General features: G+C 48.3%; 1 protein-coding gene across 3 annotated transcripts in view; it reads left to right on the forward strand.

Annotated features, from left to right (window-relative positions):
• Positions 1–22,960, forward strand: part of YEATS2 (YEATS domain containing 2) — a 1,498,478-nt gene that overhangs the window by 571,176 nt on the left and 904,342 nt on the right. For all 3 annotated transcript variants that reach the window (XM_086943990.1, XM_086943991.1, XM_086943992.1), the window contains exon 16: positions 16,824–16,985. In XM_086943990.1, coding sequence (XP_086800116.1) covers positions 16,824–16,985 — 162 coding nt within the window. The remainder of the gene's footprint in view (positions 1–16,823; positions 16,986–22,960) is intronic.

Genomic DNA, 22,960 nt, shown 5'->3' on the forward strand with positions numbered 1-22,960 from the left:
CTCTCCAGTGGTGGCGTCCTTTCTGGTGCCGGACGCTCCCAGGCCGCAACGGCATTGGCGCCTGCGTGTCGGCCTACTGCAAAACCCGGCCACGATAGAGAAGATAACGACTGATATCGGCCACTTTCTAGTCAACAATGCCAATGATGATACCTCCAAAGCTACTCAATGGGCGGCGCTTAAAGCTGTCCTTCGGGGCGAATTTATCTCGGTAGCCGTGGCAGACAACAGGGAACGCGCTCAGAAGAGGGCTGAACTCACGCAGAGGGTGGCCGAGTTGGAGCAGATGCACCAACGCACGGGGCGGCCAGGGCCTGGCGCCAACTATGCGCGGAGAGGAAGATGCTAGCAGCACTGGACCAAGATGTGGCGGAATTTGCTGCCTTACGCCTGAAACATGCATATTACACAGGGGGGGGCAGATGTAGGAAGCTGAGGGAGCACGTCAGAGGCAACACGTTCGGACGCTTCAGCCTCATGTCGGTGATCCGATCACTGAAGACGCGGCTATAGCAGCAGAATTCGGTAGTTTCTATGCCAACCTGTACAATGCCGACACACTAGACCTACGAGCAGGCATCGATTATCTAGATGGGGCGACACTCCCATCCTTGAATGAGGCCCAGGCGCAGTTTCTCGATAGACCCATCGGTCTGGAGGAGGTCATCTCAGCGATTTCTCGCCTAAAGCCAGGCAAGACCCCGGGACCGGATGGCTACCCGGCGGCTTTCTATAAGAAATTTTGTCACCAGGTGGCAACTCTGCTGCGAGACCTATTTAACACTTTTGATCAGCCAGGGGCCATCTCTCCGGAATTGCTAGAAGCCGCCATCTCAGTGATACCCAAGCCTGGTAAAGACCCGTCCAGATGCGGTTCTTACCGACCAATATCCCTACTGAATATTGACCTCAAACTCTTTACAGGCATCATAGCCAGCCGGCTGGGCCCGTATATGCAACAACTAGTAGACCCAGACCAAGCCAGGTTCATTCCCCAAAGACAGACCAGCGACAACACTAAACGCGTCCTCCATTTGATCGAAGCCAGCTCCCGGACGAAACCGGGCTGTATGCTCCTCACGGTCGACACTGAGAAAGCGTTCGACCGAGTGCACTGGCCTTACCTTGACCTAGCGCTACAGCGTTTTGGATTTGGGACTACCCTCGGAAACCGGATCTTTAATTGCTACAGGCGACCTAGCGCTGTGGTCCGAGTGAATGGCCACACATCACCACGTTTCCCGATTAGCAGGGGGACCAGGCAGGGTTGCCCGCTTTACCCCCTCTTGTTTGCGCTCTACATGGAGCCATTGGCAAAACGGGTTCGGCAAAACCAGCTTATTAGAGGCATCCCCTTCGGTGGAGATACACATAAAATCAGTCTGTACGCAGACGATATCCTGCTGTCACTCATGGACCCAATGCAGTCCCTGAGGGCGCTCTTTCTTGAGCTGCATAAGTTTGCCCTCGCTTCGGGTTTTAAAGTTAATCTGGATAAATCGGAGGCACTGAATGTGTCCCTACCCCAGGAGGTGCTAGCGGACGCTAAAGCCGAATTTGATTTACAATGGTCTACTTCTACCGTTCCTTACCTGGGGGTTTTACTAGCACCCACGATACAGGCCACAGCGGAGGCCAACTACGCCAGACTTGGCGCGCGCCTCAACGAGACTCTCCGGAAATTGAAGCATCACACGCTGTCCTGGCTAGGCCGCATCGCTGCTATTAAAATGACGCTGCTCCCGCAGGCCCTTTATATCTTCCAGACGTTGCCACTGCGTCCTCCGGCAGGTTGGCTCCAGCGGACACAGGCCGACCTGTCGCGTTTTGTTTGGAACGGTCGTCGCCCCAGATTCAAGCACTTAATTGCCACGCTCCCTCCGGCTCATGGAGGAGTAGGATTAACTGACCTGACCCTGTACTTTCAAGCAGCACAGTTGCGCACGCTTGTGGAGTGGTACCAGCTGGAATCCAGCAAGCATTGGCTCTTTCAGGACCAAGCTGTGGCGGGCCGGACTCTCCAGGGGGTGCCCTTCCTGCCCCGGCGCAACAGGCCGCCCAACCTGTATGCATCATATGTCACCGGCACGGTCATGGCGGTGTGGGATAAAGTAGCGGTCCGGCGAGATCTCACTTCCTTTCCATCCCCGCTAACTCCGATATTTGATAACCCTGAGTTCAACCCGGGCCTGGATGTGCAGGCGTTTGCGGCATGGAGGACTACGCCCTGCCGAGAGATTGGCCACATGTTTGATCTCCAAGGCATCCTCCCGTTCCAGAAAGTAAAGGAGGCCTACGGTATAACAGAGGCGGATCGCATGCCCTACCTGCAAATCCGCCACTGGGTCTTGCAGCCGGCGATCAAACCTGGAGCGCAGCGCTTTCTTACTCCCTATGAAAAGTGGCTGCTCATGCGCACGTCGGAAAAGAAACTACTCTTGAATATCTACCAGCACCTGCTCCTCACTAACAAATACACTTACAGCGCAGGCCAGGCTAGGTGGGAAAAGGACTTGGGAAGGCAGCTCACATGCAAGGAGTGGGAGGGGATCTACCACAGGGCGAGGCATTCGGCCTACCACACAGGCCTCACGGAGACACTCACAAAAGTAGCCTCTTACTGGTATCACACCCCCGAACGCATACACCGTTGGGGACCCACACGTAAGTGACAATTGTTGGAGGGGTTGTGGACAGCTGGGTACGCTAGAACACCTGCTATGGAGTTGTGAACATCTGAAGAAGTACTGGACCCCTATCCTAGATCTGATAGACCTCCACTTCGACACCCAACTCCCCCGATTCCCGGCCTATGTGCTGCTGGGACTGCCCAACGCGTTGATGTACCCGCTGAAGTCCATGAGAGGGAGACTAATAGCGCTTGCGTTAGGGGCTGCGGTGCAAAACATCGTGGCTCTTTGGAGAGATCCTCAGCCACCGGTGCAGGTGGGTTGGCTGCATAGGCTATGGACCATCCTGGGAATGGAGAAGCTTTCCCTGACCTCAGCGGGCAGGGGGGATGAATTTGCTGACCTCTGGCGGCCTTTCCTGACGCTTCTCACAGGGGAATACAGGGAATTGAGCTGTCCCAGATACCGGAGGCTGCTACGTCTCGCAGACACACCTCTCACTGAGCCTAAGACAAAACCCCGCAAACAGACATCCCGGAAATAGGGCTCCACGCGTGAGGCCCTGACCACTACTCCTGGTTCCTTCATGTTTCCCTTCTTATACCTCAGCGGACAAGGGGGGGGGGAGGGAGGAAGGGGTGGCAGAGGGACGAAGGGGGGGGAGGGGTTCTTTTTTTTCCCTTTTTTCTCTTTAAATAATGACTGCATTGTTGTTGCACCCGATTGGTTCTCAGTCTTTCAGACGCGGCCCGCCCAGTTGGGTTGTAGGCGACTTGCCGTGTTTAATCTGCATCAGGACGGACCAGCATTGGTGTTGGCGCAGCAATTGTTTTGTCTTTGTTCGGCCCTTGCTCCCATATAGCACTGGTCGGTGTATTGGCTTCAATAAAAAGATTTAATACTAAAAACTGCACCTCACCTCCAGTCTCCTCACACAGAACCATGGAGAAATCAGACCTCCAAATCCCAAAGAACTGAACTTAGCTATCTGTATCCTAAAATCATAAAGTCTGGTTATGTAAATTTACCTCAAGACTGTATGAATATTTCAAACGAAGCAAGACCTACCACCAGAGTGTGCTATGTAGCAAAGTGGAAAAGAATTGTTGTATACTGCAATACCAACAAAATAAATACTTTAGATGCTTCTATACAAAATGTTATCTGTTACCTGTTCCAGCAAACTGGACTAGCTTATACATCTATTAATTTGCACCTTACAGCAGTAGCTGTATATTTACAGAACATACACCATCTGTTACCATTCAGAGTTCCAGTAATCAAAGCTTTCATGGAGGGGTTGAAAAGAGTTATACCACCAAGAATTCCTCCTGCTCCAGTTTGGAATCTCAACATTGTTCTCAAAAGACTCATAGGTCCACCTTTTGAACCACTGCACAAGTGCCCCTTGCAATTCCTTTCATGGAAGGTCGTTTTCCTCATTGCGATCTACAGCACACATGCCTCGAACGGATAATGTTACTTACCCAGTAAGCATCTGTTCTTGGAATGTAGAACTGTAGATTCACATGCGCACACCGACCTCTCCGGGTACCTATAGTTGTTGCATTTCTTCATTATACATTTATACACATGAACATCTCTATACTACACTTACTCCATTCTCATCCTCTTGTGGGAAAACAATCTTAACAGTGGAGTCGAAGACCATTCATACTATCACCTAAAGGAGGAGTCACCTTACCTTGTGACTGGGAAAGACTTTTTAGAAGAAAAACAACTGGACCCAACACTAGATGGCAGGAGTATGCAAAGCATGTGAATTGTTGGACTTGGCCCTTCTGGCAGGTTCACCCCTGAACTTTTTGCTTTTTGTATGTGACCTGGGGATGGTGATTCTTGGTTTCTGCTTACTTTCACTGTGTCCCAATGGAATGCATGGGGAATGTCTGTGTCCCTGGTAGTTCCTGATGCGTGAGGTGTCCAGGCTCGAGTTTGGTATGTGCGGACTCATGGAATTGAATGCTGCGCAATGATGTATGCAGCATGATTGTGTCTAGTGTGGAAGTGCCACTTCTAGACATTGGTGTGTGTGTGTGTGTGCAGTAAGGGTGCTGGGGTGTGATTGGCTGGAGCTGGCTTGTGAGCCTGGCTCCAGGAGTCTAGATGGGTCTGCCCTGGTGGTGAGCGGAGAGATTAGTATGCTGATGTGAGGGAGGGGTGCACCTGGGTCCTGAATAGGGATGGGCTCTCCCCACACAATGCTGGCTCCACCCCCTATGGTGCGACTGATGACCCTAGCCTCCCTAGTGAATAGGAAGGGTGGCTGAGCACATCAAGAGTGCTCCAAAACCAGATGCGACTGGTTTCTCCCCCAGCCTGCCCCCAAGACAAAGGTTTTCACTGTATAAAAAGGGGCTGTGTCCCCATACAAGTTGTTTTCTTGCTGATCTTACTCTAGAGGGGGGCCTGCTGCTGCTGGGCACCAGGAGGACCGCCACTGGGGAGTGCCTCCCTGCCTAGGAGGACACTGTGAGCTGGCACCTGGGCCCAGCCCTGCCCCCCACCTCCTAAACGAATTTTGCTTGTCTTTAGGGACTTTGGGAATGAACTTTGCCCTATAGCGCCTGGAAGCGCTGGATTTCTCTCTTTAGCGCTTGGGAGCGCTTTATTTGGCCACTAACGCTTGGGAGCGCTTTCTGTCATAGCCGGTGCCCACCCGTCATTTTCCCCGCCAGATTGCAATTTTGGAATCCCTGACTAGTGCCCACCCCGCCAGGGACCTTGCCGCTATTTTCTTTTTATTGCCCAAGCGATTGCCCACTTCGCTTTATATTTAAATTCAAGAGGGAGCCTACCCCTCGTTTGCCCGGGAAAATCACTGCCGGCCGGCCCGGGACACCCCTGTGACGTCATCCCCCGGGCCGCGCTGTGATTGGCTGCCGGCCTGAGGTCTGACCCGGAAGTCAGGCAAGCTGTGGAGTGACTGGGCCAGGCCCGACACAAACAGGAAGCCGGAAGCAGCCTGCCGGGTCCTGCTTGGGGCTCCCGAGTGAAGGGAGAGCCCCGGATCTCTCGCCAGCACCAGAGGAGGACGGGAGCCCACCCCGCCTCCACAGGCGCCCGACCGGCGAGGAGAGCCCCGCGGGTGCCGCACTGCTGCCCTGTCGCCCTGCCCGAGGGAGACTGAGTCCAGCCCAGCAACCTCCGGTGAGTGGGCCCTGTGTTCCGGTGGGAAGGAGGGGGCGTCGGGGCACATTTTATTGTTTAGAACCCACGAGGGCAACGGGGGCATTTAGTTGTTTCGAGTCCTCAGAAGAGGAACTCCACCGAAGGCGCCATTGTATTCAAAGCCCACGAGAGGGCTCCAGGGGCCATTGCTTTTCCGAGTCCCCAGAAGGGGGGACTCCAACGACGGGCCCAATTGAATCCAGAGCCCACAAGAGGCTCCAACGCCCGGGGCATTCCTGATTGAGCCTGAGAGGCTCAGGGGTCAGTTGTTGATTCAGAGTCCCCAGAGAGGGGACTCCCACGACCGGGGGGCATTCTTTCTTCAAACCCACGAGGTCCAAGGGGGCAGTTTGTGTGCAGAGCCCACAAGGCTCCCAAGGTCCCCCAGTATCTGTTCTTGAGCCCACGAGGCTCACTGGGCCACAAATGTTTTGGTTGCTAGAGCCTGCGAGGCTCCCACGTTGTTCTTGGGCCCAGTGGTTTTATTGTGAACCCCAAGAGAAGAGCCAGGAAGCACACTGGTGCCAGGCTCCCTGCTACAGCTGCCCAGCACTTAGTGGGCAGCTGCTACGTTTAGGCCTGGTGCAAATCTGCTTTGGCTGCCTGCGCAGCCTGCCCTGACTTTGGGAAACAGGGCGTTTCAGCCCCAGAGAGGCCAGTTGGCCTGTGGACAGCTATAGGTTTTGGCCTACGTAATTTCTGCGCAATTGTTCTTCGTTGCACCACTGAATGTGTTCTTAATGCTTTCAAAAACAAAAGGTCCTAAGCTTGGGATTTTCAAAGAACGGATATATATAGACCTCAATGGGAAACTATATAGTTTTATCCTGTACCCAGCCGGACAAGGAATTTATTCATTTGATATAGTAAGAATTTATGAATTACAGTTTCACAGTAACCATATACATGTGAAGTAGGGCACAAGCCTGTACCGTACTGGAAAGTTGGAGGAGGAGAATAAAGAAGAAGAAAGAAAGTTTACATCAGGCAAGAAGTAGTGAGCAAAACTGGGTACTGCTATACATTAGAATTGCCAGTACTCCCCAGAGTAAACCATACATGCAGTAGTATTCACAGATTTAGCTGTATGTTTACTAAACCAAGTCGATGGCGTTTCGATCCCTGGCTCAAATTATAATGGGATCATCATCAGGACTTATTAACTTTTGCCTGGTACACTTTATGTTATGTACGCCTGTAATGGAAAACAGGGAAAAACAAAAAAGCAAAGACAAAATTATATTTACATTTCTGCGGCGAGAAATTGAGGTCAACTTTAGTCACATTCGATACCTACATTTTGCGGAATCGCAGTGCGGTGAAGGTGCCAACCAGTGTTCCGTATTTACAAGATCGTGCAATTGTGCGTAATACGTGCCTATTGGGAGAAGGCTTGTTGTAACAGGGCTGATTTGGGGAAAGAATTGGTGAAGGGATGAGAATGGTTGTGAAAGACTAGCTCCTCCAAGCTGAAGCCTGTGTGTTTAGCCGGGGGGGGTTGGGTGTTGCCTGGGTAACCGATTACCGGTGTGGAGACGGCTATGATGTGACTAGTATCAGGGAAGGGTAAATTAATATCGTACCCACTGTGCAGGGAAGCTGCTGTGCTGCACGTGGAATGGTTATGGAAGAAAGGCCGGTGATACGTTTCCGAGACACTAAATAGGAGAATAAACATTAGTTATCGAGGAAGCTTAAGGACAGCCGGCAACCTTTGTGAAATTGGCTTACCGATTGCGGCTCGATTTTTAAGTATTGTGGCAGGTCCAAAATGGTGGTCCTGTCCGGTGTGGTTGACGAGGTCGATAATTAATTAGTTCGATCCGCTGTAAGGAGGAGGAGAGTGGAATCAATTCTGTGCTTATATGGGGAAGGAGGCCTAAATCTTTAAAGAGTGGCGCTTCTTACCGTTAGCGAGGAGACTGAGCGGTACTACAGTCGGTGAGATACACGATCCGCTGCATAGGGAAAGAGCAAGATTATTAGCGTACGCTCTAGTTCAAAAGTGGTACTGGGCTCGGGTATGAGTCTGTCTGGTCAACTCCTTACCGCTAGTAGAATACTTGGACGTGGTGATGATCCACTCGTTCCAGTCGGTTGTATTGCTTCCTCAGTACTGGGCATAATCCAGCCGCTCAGTTATATCCGATTCAGAAAAGGGGGTGGTGATGGACAGAGTGTCTGAATTAAGCAGACCACTCTTACCCAGTCCAAAGATCAGGGCTTGATCCATCACCGTGATTTATCTCACTGCACCATCCCAGCTCAGAACCTGGCTATATGCAAATCAGTCTGTCCCTGGCCCAGTGCATCATGGGAACAGGGCAGACTAAACTACGAAGCCAATTCTTCACCAGAAAGGAGACAAGCTATCGGGGACCGTTTCTGGCATTTCAGCCGTCTTCGGCCCGGCTTGCTTGAATCCTGATGGTGCAGTGAGAAAGGGACTCATGTCTGAGTATACCCTGCCACACCTATAGTGGCCAAAAACGATTCAGAAAAGGGGGTGGTGATGGACAGAGTGTCTGAAATGAGCAGACCACTCTTACCCAGTCCAAAGATCAGGGCTTGATCCAACACCGTTATTTATCTCACTGCACCATCCCAGCTCAGAACCTGGCTATATGCAAATAAGTCTGTCCCTGGCCCAGTGCATCATGGGAACAGGGCAGACTAAACTACCAAGCCAATTCTTCACCAGAAAGGAGACAAGCTACCGGGGACCGGTTTCTGGCATTTCAGCCGTCTTCGGCCCGGCTTGCTTGAATCCTGATGGTGCAGTGAGAAAGGGACTCATGTCTGAGTATACCCTGCCACACCTATAGTGGCCAAAAACGATTCAGAAAAGGGGGTGGTGATGGACAGAGTGTCTGAAATAAGCAGACCACTCTTACCCAGTCCAAAGATTTGGGCTTGATCCAACACCGTTATTTATCTCACTGCACCATCCCAGCTCAGAACCTGGCTATATGCAAATAAGTCTGTCCCTGGCCCAGTGCATCATGGGAACAGGGCAGACTAAACTACCAAGCCAATTCTTCACCAGAAAGGAGACAAGCTACCGGGGACCGGTTTCTGGCATTTCAGCCGTCTTCGGCCCGGCTTGCTTGAATCCTGATGGTGCAGTGAGAAAGGGACTCATGTCTGAGTATACCCTGCCACACCTATAGTGGCCAAAAACGATTCAGAAAAGGGGGTGGTGATGGACAGAGTGTCTGAATTAAGCAGACCACTCTTACCCAGTCCAAAGATCAGGGCTTGATCCATCACCGTTATTTATCTCACTGCACCATCCCAGCTCAGAAGCTGGCTTTATGCAAATCAGTCTGTCCCTGGCCCAGTGCATCATGGGAACAGGGCAGACTAAACTACCAAGCCAATTCTTCACCAGAAAGGAGACAAGCTACCGGGGACCGGTTTCTGGCATTTCAGCCGTCTTCGGCCCGGCTTGCTTGAATCCTGATGGTGCAGTGAGAAAGGGACTCATGTCTGAGTATACCCTGCCACACCTATAGTGGCCAAAAACGATTCAGAAAAGGGGGTGGTGATGGACAGAGTGTCTGAATTAAGCAGACCACTCTTACCCAGTCCAAAGATCAGGGCTTGATCCATCACCGTTATTTATCTCACTGCACCATCCCAGCTCAGAACCTGGCTATATGCAAATCAGTCTGTCCCTGGCCCAGTGCATCATGGGAACAGGGCAGACTAAACTACCAAGCCAATTCTTCACCAGAAAGGAGACAAGCTACCGGGGACCGGTTTCTGGCATTTCAGCCGTCTTCGGCCAGGCTTGCTTGAATCCTGGTGGTGCAGTGAGAAAGGGACTCATGTCTGAGTATACCCTGCCACACCTATAGTGGCCAAAAACGATTCAGAAAAGGGGGTGGTGATGGACAGAGTGTCTGAATTAAGCAGACCACTCTTACCCAGTCCAAAGATCAGGGCTTGATCCATCACCGTTATTTATCTCACTGCACCATCCCAGCTCAGAACCTGGCTATATGCAAATCAGTCTGTCCCCGGCCCAGTGCATCGTGGGAACAGGGCAGACTAAACTACCAAGCCAATTCTTCCCCAGAAAGGAGACCAGCTACCGGGGACCGGTTTCTGGCATTTCAGCCGTCTTCGGCCCGGCTTGCTTGAATCCTGATGGTGCAGTGAGAAAGGGACTCATGTCTGAGTATACCCTGCCACACCTATAGTGGCCAAAAACGATTCAGAAAAGGGGGTGGTGATGGACAGAGTGTCTGAATTAAGCAGACCACTCTTACCCAGTCCAAAGATCAGGGCTTGATCCATCACCGTTATTTATCTCACTGCACCATCCCAGCTCAGAAGCTGGCTATATGCAAATCAGTCTGTCCCTGGCCCAGTGCATCATGGGAACAGGGCAGACTAAACTACCAAGCCAATTCTTCACCAGAAAGGAGACAAGCTACCGGGGACCGGTTTCTGGCATTTCAGCCGTCTTCGGCCCGGCTTGCTTGAATCCTGATGGTGCAGTGAGAAAGGGACTCATGTCTGAGTATACCCTGCCACACCTATAGTGGCCAAAAACGATTCAGAAAAGGGGGTGGTGATGGACAGAGTGTCTGAATTAAGCAGACCACTCTTACCCAGTCCAAAGATCAGGGCTTGATCCATCACCGTTATTTATCTCACTGCACCATCCCAGCTCAGAACCTGGCTATATGCAAATCAGTCTGTCCCTGGCCCAGTGCATCATGGGAACAGGGCAGACTAAACTACCAAGCCAATTCTTCACCAGAAAGGAGACAAGCTACCGGGGACTGGTTTCTGGCATTTCAGCCGTCTTCGGCCCGGCTTGCTTGAATCCTGGTGGTGCAGTGAGAAAGGGACTCATGTCTGAGTATACCCTGCCACACCTATAGTGGCCAAAAACGATTCAGAAAAGGGGGTGGTGATGGACAGAGTGTCTGAATTAAGCAGACCACTCTTACCCAGTCCAAAGATCAGGGCTTGATCCATCACCGTTATTTATCTCACTGCACCATCCCAGCTCAGAACCTGGCTATATGCAAATCAGTCTGTCCCTGGCCCAGTGCATCATGGGAACAGGGCAGACTAAACTACCAAGCCAATTCTTCACCAGAAAGGAGACAAGCTACCGGGGACCGGTTTCTGGCATTTCAGCCGTCTTCGGCCCGGCTTGCTTGAATCCTGATGGTGCAGTGAGAAAGGGACTCATGTCTGAGTATACCCTGCCACACCTATAGTGGCCAAAAACGATTCAGAAAAGGGGGTGGTGATGGACAGAGTGTCTGAATTAAGTAGACCACTCTTACCCAGTCCAAAGATCAGGGCTTGATCCATCACCGTTATTTATCTCACTGCACCATCCCAGCTCAGAACCTGGCTATATGCAAATCAGTCTGTCCCTGGCCCAGTGCATCATGGGAACAGGGCAGACTAAACTACCAAGCCAATTCTTCACCAGAAAGGAGACAAGCTACCGGGGACCGGTTTCTGGCATTTCAGCCGTCTTCGGCCCGGCTTGCTTGAATCCTGGTGGTGCAGTGAGAAAGGGACTCATGTCTGAGTATACCCTGCCACACCTATAGTGGCCAAAAACGATTCAGAAAAGGGGGTGGTGATGGACAGAGTGTCTGAATTAAGCAGACCACTCTTACTGATCTTTGGACTGGGTAAGAGTGGTCTGCTTAATTCAGACACTCTGTTCATCACCACCCCCTTTTCAGAATCGCTCAGTTATATCCGGTCAGGTGATGGAAGTCACATGACGTGGGGTGATATGGCAGACATCTTGGAGTGGGGTTTCCAGTGTGATCGGGAATGGCAGTGAGATTATTCAAGTGCACTGTGGCCTATCTGTATACGGCAGTGCTCGGGGACTATAGTGATTAAAAGTGCTACATTTGTGTTACGAAACATTTAGATGGAATATCAGATTACATTCAGACACATTATGCTCTGTCATATTCTCTTGTCCTTAATACTGTTAAGGCTTATAATGGAACAGTATTATCATTTAGTATTGAACTGGATTATGGACTTTAGTTCTTCTCTGTTCAGGAGTTGGGTGAGATTTCCACCCCTTTGCGGGAGCTTGATGACTTTGAGGATTGTCCATTTCATATCATCAGCTGTATGATTCAGCTCTGTGTAGTGTTCCACCAGCGGCGCATTAGGCGTCTTGCATCTGATTCTGCTCCGGTGCTGGCAGATGCGTGTCTTTGCTTTCTGGCTGGTTTGGCCAACATACATTTTCTGGCAGGGGCATAGTATAGCATAGATTACATTACAAGTGTTGCAGTTAGTGAATGATTTCATTTCGAAATTGATGCCATTATGCACGATGTTACGAGACTCAATTGTAAATTCACAAACATTGCAGTGGCCACATCTCACATGCCCAGATAATGGTGGAAGTCCCCAGTTGGAATCTGTGGTGGTACGTGGAGTAGGGACTGGTAGGGACGCCCTGACCAAATGGTCTTTTAGGTTCTTGTTTTTCCGGAATGCAAAGATGGGTCTCTCTAGGTTGATGGGGCCTGCATTTATGGTGGGCCAATGTCTAAGGATAGATTTCCGAATTCTGTTGGATATTGGGCAGAATGTGGTCACACAGGCTATTCTCTCCTTACTGTCCCGCGTTTTTGGTGTTAGGAGAACATCACGTGGACAGTACCAAGCTCTTTTGGATGCTGCTCTGACTAATCTTCTGGGATAGCCACGTGCTTTGAGTTTGTCTGATAGCACATTGGTTTCCTTGAAGTAGTCCTCTTTGTTCGAGCAATTGCGCCTTCTCCTAAGGAATTGGGAATAGGGTAAGGAGTCTTTTAGGGCTCTGGGGTGATTGCTACTGTAGCTTAACAGGGTATTCCTCTCTGTAGGTTTTTTGTAGAGGCGTGTTAGTAATTCGCCTTCAAGACTGTAGATTGTTAGGTCAAGGAAATCTATTTGGGTTTTATTGTGGGCCATGGTGAAGGTTAGGTCCATACAATTGTTGTTAAGCCAGTGGAGAAACAGGTTCAATGAAGTGATGTCAAGGCTCCAGACTAAAAAAATGTCGTCGATATAACGACGCCACAGGGAAATTCATGTGAAGAATGGGTTACTGTCAGTTAGGATGACAACAGTTTCAAGTGCATCCATGAACAGTATTGCCAGGTTGGGAGCAAAAATTGCCCCCATGGATGTATAGTAGATGTATAGGATGTATAGTAGCAATCACCCCAGAGCCTTAAAAGACTCCTTACCCTATTCCCAATTCCTTAGGATAAGGCGCAATTGCTCGAACAAAGAGGACTACTTCAAGGAAACCAATGTGCTATCAGACAAACTCAAATCACGTGGCTATCCCAGAAGATTAGTCAGAGCAGCATCCAAAAGAGCTTGGTACTGTCCATGTGATGTTCTCCTAACACCAAAAACGCGGGACAGTAAGGAGAGAATAGCCTGTGTGACCACATTCTGCCCAATATCCAACAGAATTCGGAAATCTATCCTTAGACATTGGCCCACCATAAATGCAGGCCCCATCAACTTAGAGAGACCCATCTTTGCATTCCGGAAAAACAAGAACCTAAAAGACCATTTGGTCAGGGCGTCCCTACCAGTCCCTACTCCACGTACCACCATAGATTCCAACTGGGGACTTCCACCATTATCTGGGCATGTTAGATGTGGCCACTGCAATGTTTGTGAATTTACAATTGAGGCTCGTAACATCGTGCATAATGGCATCAATTTCGAAATGAAATCATTCACTAATTGCAACACTTGTAATGTAATTTATGCTATACTATGCCCCTGCCAGAAAATGTATGTTGGCCAAACCAGCCAGAAAGCAAAGACACGCATCTGCCAGCACCGGAGCAGAATCAGATGCAAGACGCCTAATGCGCCGCTGGTGGAACACTACACAGAGCTGAATCATACAGCTGATGATATGAAATGGACAATCCTCAAAGTCATCAAGCTCCCGCAAAGGGGTGGAAATCTCGCCCAACTCCTGAACAGAGAAGAACTAAAGTCCATAATCCAGTTCAATACTATCCGGACTGGTTTAAACAAAAGTGAGACTGGACTAAACTACTGTAGTTGGTACATTGGGCAATTCTGCAACTTAAACATGAGTAAATGAAAATACTGTTCCATTATAAGCCTTAACAGTATTAAGGACAAGAGAATATGACAGAGCATAATGTGTCTGAATGTAATCTGATATTCCATCTAAATGTTTCGTAACACAAATGTAGCACTTTTAATCACTATAGTCCCCGAGCACTGCCGTATACAGATAGGCCACAGTGCACTTGAATAATCTCACTGCCATTCCCGATCACACTGGAAACCCCACTCCAAGATGTCTGCCATATCACCCCACGTCATGTGACTTCCATCACCTGACCGGATATAACTGAGCGGCTGGATTATGCCCAGTACTGAGGAAGCAATACAACCGACTGGAACGAGTGGATCATCACCACGTCCAAGTATTCTACTAGCGGTAAGGAGTTGACCAGACAGACTCATACCCGAGCCCAGTACCACTTTTGAACTAGAGCGTAAGCTAACAATCTCGCTCTTTCCCTATGCAGCGGATCGTGTATCTCACCGACCGTAGTACCGCTCAGTCTCCTCGCTAACGGTAAGAAGCGCCACTCCTTAAAGATTTAGGCCTCCTTCCCCATATAAGCACAGAATTGATTCCACTCTCCTCCTCCTTACAGCGGATCGAACTAATTATCGACCTCGTCAACCACACCGGACAGGACCACCATTTTGGACCTGCCACAATACTTAAAAATCGAGCCGCAATCGGTAAGCCAATTTCACAGAGGTTGCCGGCTGTCCTTAAACTTCCTCGATAACTAATGTTTATTATCCTATTTAGTGTCTCGGAAACGTATCACCGGCCTTCCTTCCATAACTATTCCACGTGCAGCACAGCAGCTTCCCTGCACAGTGGGTACGATATTAATTTACCCTTCCCTGATACTAGTCACATCATAGCTGTCTCCACACCGGTAATCGGTTACCCAGGCAACACCCAACCCCCCCGGCTAAACACACAGGCTTCAGCTTGGAGGAGCTAGTCTTTCACAACCGTTCTCATCACTTCACCTATTCTTTCCCAAATCAGCCCTGTTACAACAAGCATTCTCCCAATAGGCACGTATTACGCACAATTGCGCGATCTTGTAAATACGGAACACTGGTTGGCACCTTCATCGCACTGCGATTCCGGAAAATGTAGGTATCAAATGTGACTAAAGTTTACCTCAATTTCTCGCCGCAGAAATGTAAATATAATTTCGTCTTTGCTTTTTTGTTTTTCCCTGTTTTCCATTACATGGCGCACATAACAAAGTGTACCAGGCAAAAATTATTAAGTCCTGATGATGATCCCATCATAATTTGAGCCAGGGATCGAAACGCCGTCGACTTAGTTTAGTAAACATACAGCTAAATCTGTGAATACTACTGCATGTATGGTTTACTCTGGGGAGTACTGGAAATTCTAATGTATAACAGTACCCAGTTTTGCTCACTACATCTTGCCTGATGTAAACTTTCTTTCTTCTTCTTTATTCTCCTCCTCCAACTTTCCAGTATGGTACAGGCTTGTGCCCTACTTCACATGTATATGGTTACTGTGAAACTGTAATTCATAAATTCTTACTATATCAAATGAATAAATTCCTTGCCCGGCTGGGTACAGGATAAAACTATATAGTTTCCCATTGAGGTCTATATATATCCGTTCTTTGACAATCCCAAGCTTAGGACCTTTTGTTTTTGAAAATACTTGATACCCATGGTCCAAAGCTACCTATTGGGTTCCTCTTGTTTTTGGTAATGTGTTTTTAATGCGCCATGTGCTTTTCCTTACACCACTGAATGTATGTTTATGCATCATGTGTTTTCTTCCCTACACCTTTGAATGTGGTGATGCATCATGTGTAATGTGTTCATACTTATACCCCTAAATGTATAGTGATACTTAGGTGGTTGTTCTTTCTAGCACAGGTGTTGCTAGTAAGGTTCTGGTTCCCTGCGTGACATTCTCCTAAGGTGGTTAGAGTTGCGTAGGTGGTACTTACCTATTACCAGTGGTTACTGGTTGTGTGCTTTATTTTCTATTTGGTTCTACAATTGTTCTATTTGCTAAGGGTTATCCGTACAAAGTGCTAATTCTACCAAGTGCTAGTTCTAAAAGTGTTTATTTATGACAGTGGCGCCTGTGGCCCTGTCTCATGTACCTTATCCCCTGTAAATTGTGCCCGTGCCTATGTCACATTGTAAAGTGTGTATTTATTATCTAATGTGTTTTGTACAATACAAAGGCTATTTTTATATATAACCTGGTGTGGAGTTTCCTTTGTGGTGGGCCTTGGGTGTTGTTACTGGGGGTGCGTGCGCAAACACTTAAATTACATAGCTTCCGAGTTTAGCCTTGCTGCTCGTGTCACGTTACCAAGGGGGTGAGCAGGGGTTATCTTGGCGTGTAACTCCCTTGCCCTGACTTAGAGTGGTGGTCTCTGACTGACTTTGGCGCAAGCCTTGGACAGCCAGAGATCCCATTTCTAACATTAATCTACAGCTCTACATGCCAAGAACAGATGCTTACTGGGTAAGTAACATTATCTTTATCTTGATAGGTGGGCGAGTGTAAGGATATTGATTTTCAGTGCTTACCAAAAATCAATACAAATGCAGAAAAAGTCTTGAGAGGCCATTTGAGAAAGCTTAAGAGTGAAAGGAAATATTTCTATGAGTTTGACTTCAACATTGTTTGGTTATTTTAGCACTGTTGGGCCTTCATAGATACCATATGACCTTTTTTGTTTCTCCTTACTCTAACATCTCACATTTTTGTCTTTTTTGTGTGCAATCTAGGATTTCACTTTAATGCTTTTAACAGAGGGCATCCTTGGGCTTTTGCTTTTTGTGATTAAAAAACATGTATTTCCAATCATTTAACATACGTTTTCTCTGTTTTCTTTTTAGTGATGGCAACATTGCAGCTACCTGCCACTAATCTCTCTAACCTGGCAAATCTACCTCCTGGTACCAAACTCTACCTCACAACCAATAGCAAGAATCCTTCAGGGAAAGGGAAACTGCTACTGATACCACAGGGGGCCCTGCTGCGAGCCACAAACAATGCCAGTGAGTAGCCAGCAAAAATGGTGGCCATGTAAGATCTTCTGGGTCTGTTCTCGTTAGCAGTGTATATCAATAACCCTAAGAGGACCATTTTCTGCTTTGTAATGGAAATTAAGGACCAGTATGTGAGGAGATTGTATGTAGTTATCATATCAACTTATCAATAGTAATAAAAAATGTCCTAGCTCATGTGAAGGAAAGTTTCAATTCTATTAAGAACACAACGTTAAGGGTTATGCTGTTCTTTCTTCACTTTATTTAAGTAGCAGCCACAAGATAACATCAACACAGCAAGAAAAACGACTTTTCCCATGAACACTAAGGAAAGTAGAGTAAAAATAACAACCAGATCAACCAATCCAATCCAAAAATTCTTTATTTCGGTCTTTTAGACCATAAAAGATACAGTAAAAACATTCAACATTAAAAAACATTCCCTTATGTAAAAAACATTGCATAAAAATTAAATTCCTTGGAAGTCTATTCATGAGAGGGAGTACATTACAGTTCATATCAATGTTCGGTCTTTTAGAAGTTTATTCCTTATCTGCCACATGGCCATTATGTATTTGGCAACTGCAAAGACTATGTGGGGCAGAGTGCTAGTTTTCAGTATTCTGTAAGAGTTCAGATGGCTCCTTATGCCCAAGTTCCTACATAATGGCACAAGCCAATATTTCCTTGGTCTATTGTAGGCTCGGCAGAAGAACAGAACATGAATTTCCTCCTCATCATGATTACTGCACCCCAGACAGATTTTATCATCACTCTTTGTTCATTTGCAAGTAAAAGTTTTAATAGGCAGGGTGCCCAACCTCCATTGGATGAACAGTTTTCGTGCTAAAATGGGGAAAATAATGTCCATAAAACCTTCAAATTGATAGGAATTTTTGGAATCCAAAAATCGGTCTGTTAAAGTGCCGTTATTGGGTGCAGATCCCTGAGTAGATAAACTTTTTTCCTTGTGTATTTCCACCAGTCTTTTGCGGGAGATCCTTTGGCAGCCTTGTTTGGGAGCCTCCCATAACTCCTGGAGTCTCAGGCGATACAGTTCTTTCTTAATGAAGACCAACCAAGGAATTTTGTCATGCTTGTTCAAGTTCATTACATGAATGAGATCTTGCCTATAATGAGCAAGCTCGCTTGTGGTCCAAAGCCTGTGCCAGAATCTTAAAGGCTTTAATTCCAGATCCTCAGCTATAGATGGGAGACCCACATCTAGTCTCAAGGGGAGCAGGGGTGTGCCACGGGGGAGGGCTAGGAGACGTCTGAGGAAGTTATTTCTACACTGAGAAGTTCTTTCCCTGCTTTGTGCCCTCATAGCTCACTACCATAAGAAGCGGCCGCTTTGGCTTGAGTTTTATACATTTCTATTGCCGGGCTAATGGGTTTAAAAGTAGAATTGTTTGCAACCTTCAAAATTGCACCAGGCAATTGACAAAGCTTTAGCCGGGATCTTACTATTTGGGGGTCCCAAGATAGGTTCAATGTAGGGTTACACCCAAATACTGGAAGGTTTTTACCATTTCCAGTCTTGCTGAGCCCAAGGATGGGTTAGGTCTGGTTTTAGGGGACGGGTTGAATATCATGAACTTGGTCTTTTCTGTATTGATCTCAAGACCATGTTGTCTGTAGAAAAGACCAAATCCATCTAGGATCCGCTGGATCCCCATCGGTGATTTGGAAAGCAGGAGGGTATCATCGGCGAACATGATAGCCGGTATCCTCCTGCCTGCCAAAAAAGGAGCGTTGTTGTCCCTGACATTGTCGAGATGGGATATGACACTGTTAACGTAGAGGCAACACAGGGTTGGCGCCAAAACGCAACCCTGTCTTACCCCTCTAAGGACTGGGAACCTGAATGACAACGCTCCATCCCTCCCACACCTAACCTGTGCAAAATTACTGGTGTGAAGCCTAACTATAGCGTGTAGTAGATGGATAGGAACACCCAGCTCCTTCAGGACCTCCCACAATTTCTTGCGGGGGACCAGGTCAAAGGCTGACCTCAGGTCTACGAACACCATGTACAGCCTCCCCCCCTCGATCCTCACAGTTTTCCAATAGAGGAAAACGAGGCGGAAAATCTGATCCATGGTGGACGTGTTTTTCCTGAAGCCAGCCTGGAGGGGACTCAGGATTTCATTTTCCTCCATCCAATCCAGAAGGTGGTCCAAGAGAAGGCGTAAAATAGTTTTTGGGGGACATCTATGAGGCTGATCGGCCTGTAGTTGGCTGGGAGAAGAGGAGAGCCCTTTTTGAAAATAGGCACTATCTCCGCCCCCAGCCAAGTACAGGGATCTCTATACCTCCCGCGATGGAATTGAACAAAATGAGTAGGTACTGCCCCATATCTCTGGATGGTGTCTAAAGAGGTCACCAGGCAATCTGTCTAGTCTCGGGACCTTCCCCTTCGCCAATCTCTCTATTGTAATGACCACCTCACTGAGGGTAAATTCTAATACGGCTACAGGATTGGATATAACATCCGGGTCCACATCATTGGCAAATTCAGAGGTATCTTGGTACAATTTGCCAAAATGGTCTTCCCAGACGGAAGATGCAATGTTTGACTTCACTGCAGCTTTTGGTTCTCCTGTGCCTGTGTTTACCAAAGACCAACATTTTCTGGAATCCCTCGCTTCTAGCGCTAGGGAAAGATCCTGCCATCTGTTCCAATCCCATTCCGACCTTGCCACTGCCATGGCTTCCCTATATTTCTGCCTAAGATCAGCGACCTTACCCTTATCAGAACCTACTTTTATTGTGGCTATTAACTCTGTCTTGATCTTTCTACAGGAAGAATTATACCAGGTTGAAGTTCGGGTCTTTTTCTTCCGTGGGGCTACCACTGGATAAAAAACCTCACCAAGAGCTCCCACTAGGTCTACATGGATTTGGGATACTTTCTCATTGTAGTTTGGTGGTCTGGGCTGATTAATTAGTACATCTAGTTCATTTAGCTTAGGGAGTGCTAATTCATAGATTTTAGTTATGCTCTCTTCTGAATTAACCAGTTTCCCCCATTTTACCCTACGTCTATTGGAGCTACGAACAAAATTCCCTGGATCTTCACTGGGATTGTCGGGTAATGACCCAACCATAGGTGCAGGATGCACCATATCTGATAAAAGTGCGTTGTGGTCGCGGTCTGTTCTTACGATTCTAAAATCCTGTACCTTGGACCACAGACCAATATCCACAAAAATATAGTCCAGCCTCGATTCATGGTCCTTCCTATTAAAGGTACACAATGAAGGGATGTCGGAAGGAGTGCGTCCATTACAGGCCCTTAGCGCAAAATTTAATGTTAGGGACATAATTTGCATTGCGAGAGGGGACCAGGATTTAGGGTGGGGGGATTGACATGACGGTACATCCCGAAAGTCATCTTCAGCAGTGAGGGCACCCTCCCTTAAACCTTCCAGTGGTTCAAAGTGGCAGTTGAAATCTCCGCCCATCACTATCTTACAATCAGTGGGGAGTTGGCCCAAGAATGACGAGAGATCTTCTAGTGTGGGTGACTCCGTGGACACACTGACTGGGCGAGAGTAAACATTAATGATTGCCAGATTTAACACATTAGGCCACTTGAGTAGAACACACTGTATGTCTTGCGAGAACGTCGGTACATTCTCCGCATTACACCCAATGTGACTAGCTACCCAAACCACCAAACCACCTGAGGGCCTCCCTTTACCACTCCACCTGGCTTTAATTTCAAAAACTGCGTACCCTACTCTACACAGGGGTTCCCTGGCCCATGTCTCTTGGAAAAGACAGATATCACTACTGCCTACTAGGGAATCCTAGTCATTTGTGTGTAGTTTATTAACAATACCCGCCACATTCCACGAGAGGACCTTTAGGGTTTCGGCTTGTGGTTTTAATCCCAGCCCCCCAGTTTCTCTGGTTCGGTTTCCGGTGGTGGAACTGCGGACCCTTGCAGTGATGTTTCCAAGAGGGATAAGGCAGTGGGTGTTAGGTTAGGACCAGGCGGAACTACAGGTGTTGGGCTGTGACCAACTGGATTACTGGTTACAGGTTACTTACTCGGCCCGGGGAGCAAGAAGGAATTAAGCCTTCCTGGGGGGATGGATCAATTTCTCGAGTGATGACATCAGTATCGCCTACAGATTCACTGGCGATACTTTGGGTACATCGTGAGGATGCACCCTTTCGGAGTCAATCGACCTGATCAAGGCAGCTGAATCTGTTGGGGTGTACATAGGTGCCGTAAGCAGGAATAATATTACGGGTGGGCCTATATCTTGACCCATCAACAGCAAAGCCAACCCTTGTCCAACCATCGTCCCTCCTCATAGTCCGGTCACGTACATTGGGGTAGAAGTATGACAGGGGGACCAATTCTATGGAGGTATTTCCTGAACCCCCAAGCCAATTACAGATGCAGGTACCAACCTGGGGACTCTTGAAGCTTACAACTATACAGTCCCCCACACTTTCCTTGGCAGTGTACCCAACTCATGGGACCCTTCTAACCATAAGAACCTCTCCTCTAAGAGTAGGTGGTAAGGGCCTTTGAATATTTAACCACCTAATGACCTTATTGTGTAGGGAATCATAAGATTCTACTGCGTCGCTGGAAAGCTCTGGTACCCCCATCAAAATCACAGTATAGGCTGCCGCCTCAGGAGGCAGGTTAACTGCTTTTCGCCGGTTATTAAAACTAGCTAACCGGTTTGGGCAGTTAGCTGTTTCATTCGATGGTCTCTCCTGGCCAAGTGAGCTGGCCGAAGCGGGTAGCTTCGACCTCTTTACAGTTGGTACCGGAGGCAGTTGCCTAGGGAGGGGTACAGGGGCAGGCTGTAGCACCGGGGCTGTACTCCTATTTTCCCCGAAGGGAACTATTGGTGGAGTAGGGGCCATAGTAGTTGTAACAATAGGGAAATGAGAAGTCCCAGCATTATCCCCATGGGCTCTGTGTGCTTTCTCCTGGCCCTCGCTGATCGCCACCACTACCACTTAGTCTTTCTATAGCTAGAAGTCTAGCCTCTATAGAGTCTAATTTGAGGGAGAGAGGATCCAGAAGGCTTTTGAAGATGCCAGTGAGTGAGCAAATAATGTGCTCTGAGGTGTTAGGAGCTACCCCGCCAAAAATGAAAGGGCCAATGTGAGTGGGTATGGGAGTGGGAGGTGGAGTGCTTGCCGTTTCCAATCGTTCCCCATTACAGATGTTCCGGGGGCAACCAGGCTATCCTCGGTGGTGTTCACTATGGGATCAACTTTAGCCCTTTTGGCGCCTTTGGACTTCCTAGATCTTTTCCATTTCGGGGCAGCATCTTCTCTGTGGCCCATGTATTCATTTGATGTAGGACCATCCCACTGAGCCCTAGATGGTACTATCTCAACAGTGGGGGAGGGTTCCACCTCATCAGTGTTACGCAGTGAGTCTCTATTCCTATGGGAGTTGGATGGTGTCCTTAGCTGTTGTAGGACAGACTCTATGGTTTGGTCAATGCTGTCCATAAGTGATAAATGCGTCGCATCAAGCAGTAGTGATGTCCTAGCATTAGATGATAACTCCGGTGAAGCCAGATGCAAATTTTCTATACCCTCCATGATTTGCTTTTCCAGCACAGTCAGACCCTTATTAACCACTATGTTTGCCCTAGCTAAAAAGTTATCCAAAGTACCTGAGGCCATGGAAGTTGCCTTACTTCTTGTTTCTCTAGTGGCCATTTTGTTAACTCCAAGCTTCTGTGCAGACAGGCAGGGCGGTAAAAGGACGGAGAAAATACCTGAGAGGGGCGTTAGGGGGGTAGCCTGGTCCGGTCTCTACCGTTCTCTAGCGGCCTCAAACGGCCCGCCCTTTGCCTGGGCTTCGCCCGGGGCTTTGTCCCGCGCGTGTCCCGCGATGCGCGTTGGGATTCCAATTAAGTACCAGCGGAGGGTGGAGGCGGAGCACGCCCGGTAAGAGGCACCAGCTGTGGATGTCAGAGAGAATGCTGGTCCTC

The sequence above is a fragment of the Lissotriton vulgaris genome, chromosome 11, assembly GCF_964263255.1.
Source record: "Lissotriton vulgaris chromosome 11, aLisVul1.2, whole genome shotgun sequence".
In the NCBI taxonomy this organism is placed as follows: domain Eukaryota; kingdom Metazoa; phylum Chordata; class Amphibia; order Caudata; family Salamandridae; genus Lissotriton; species Lissotriton vulgaris.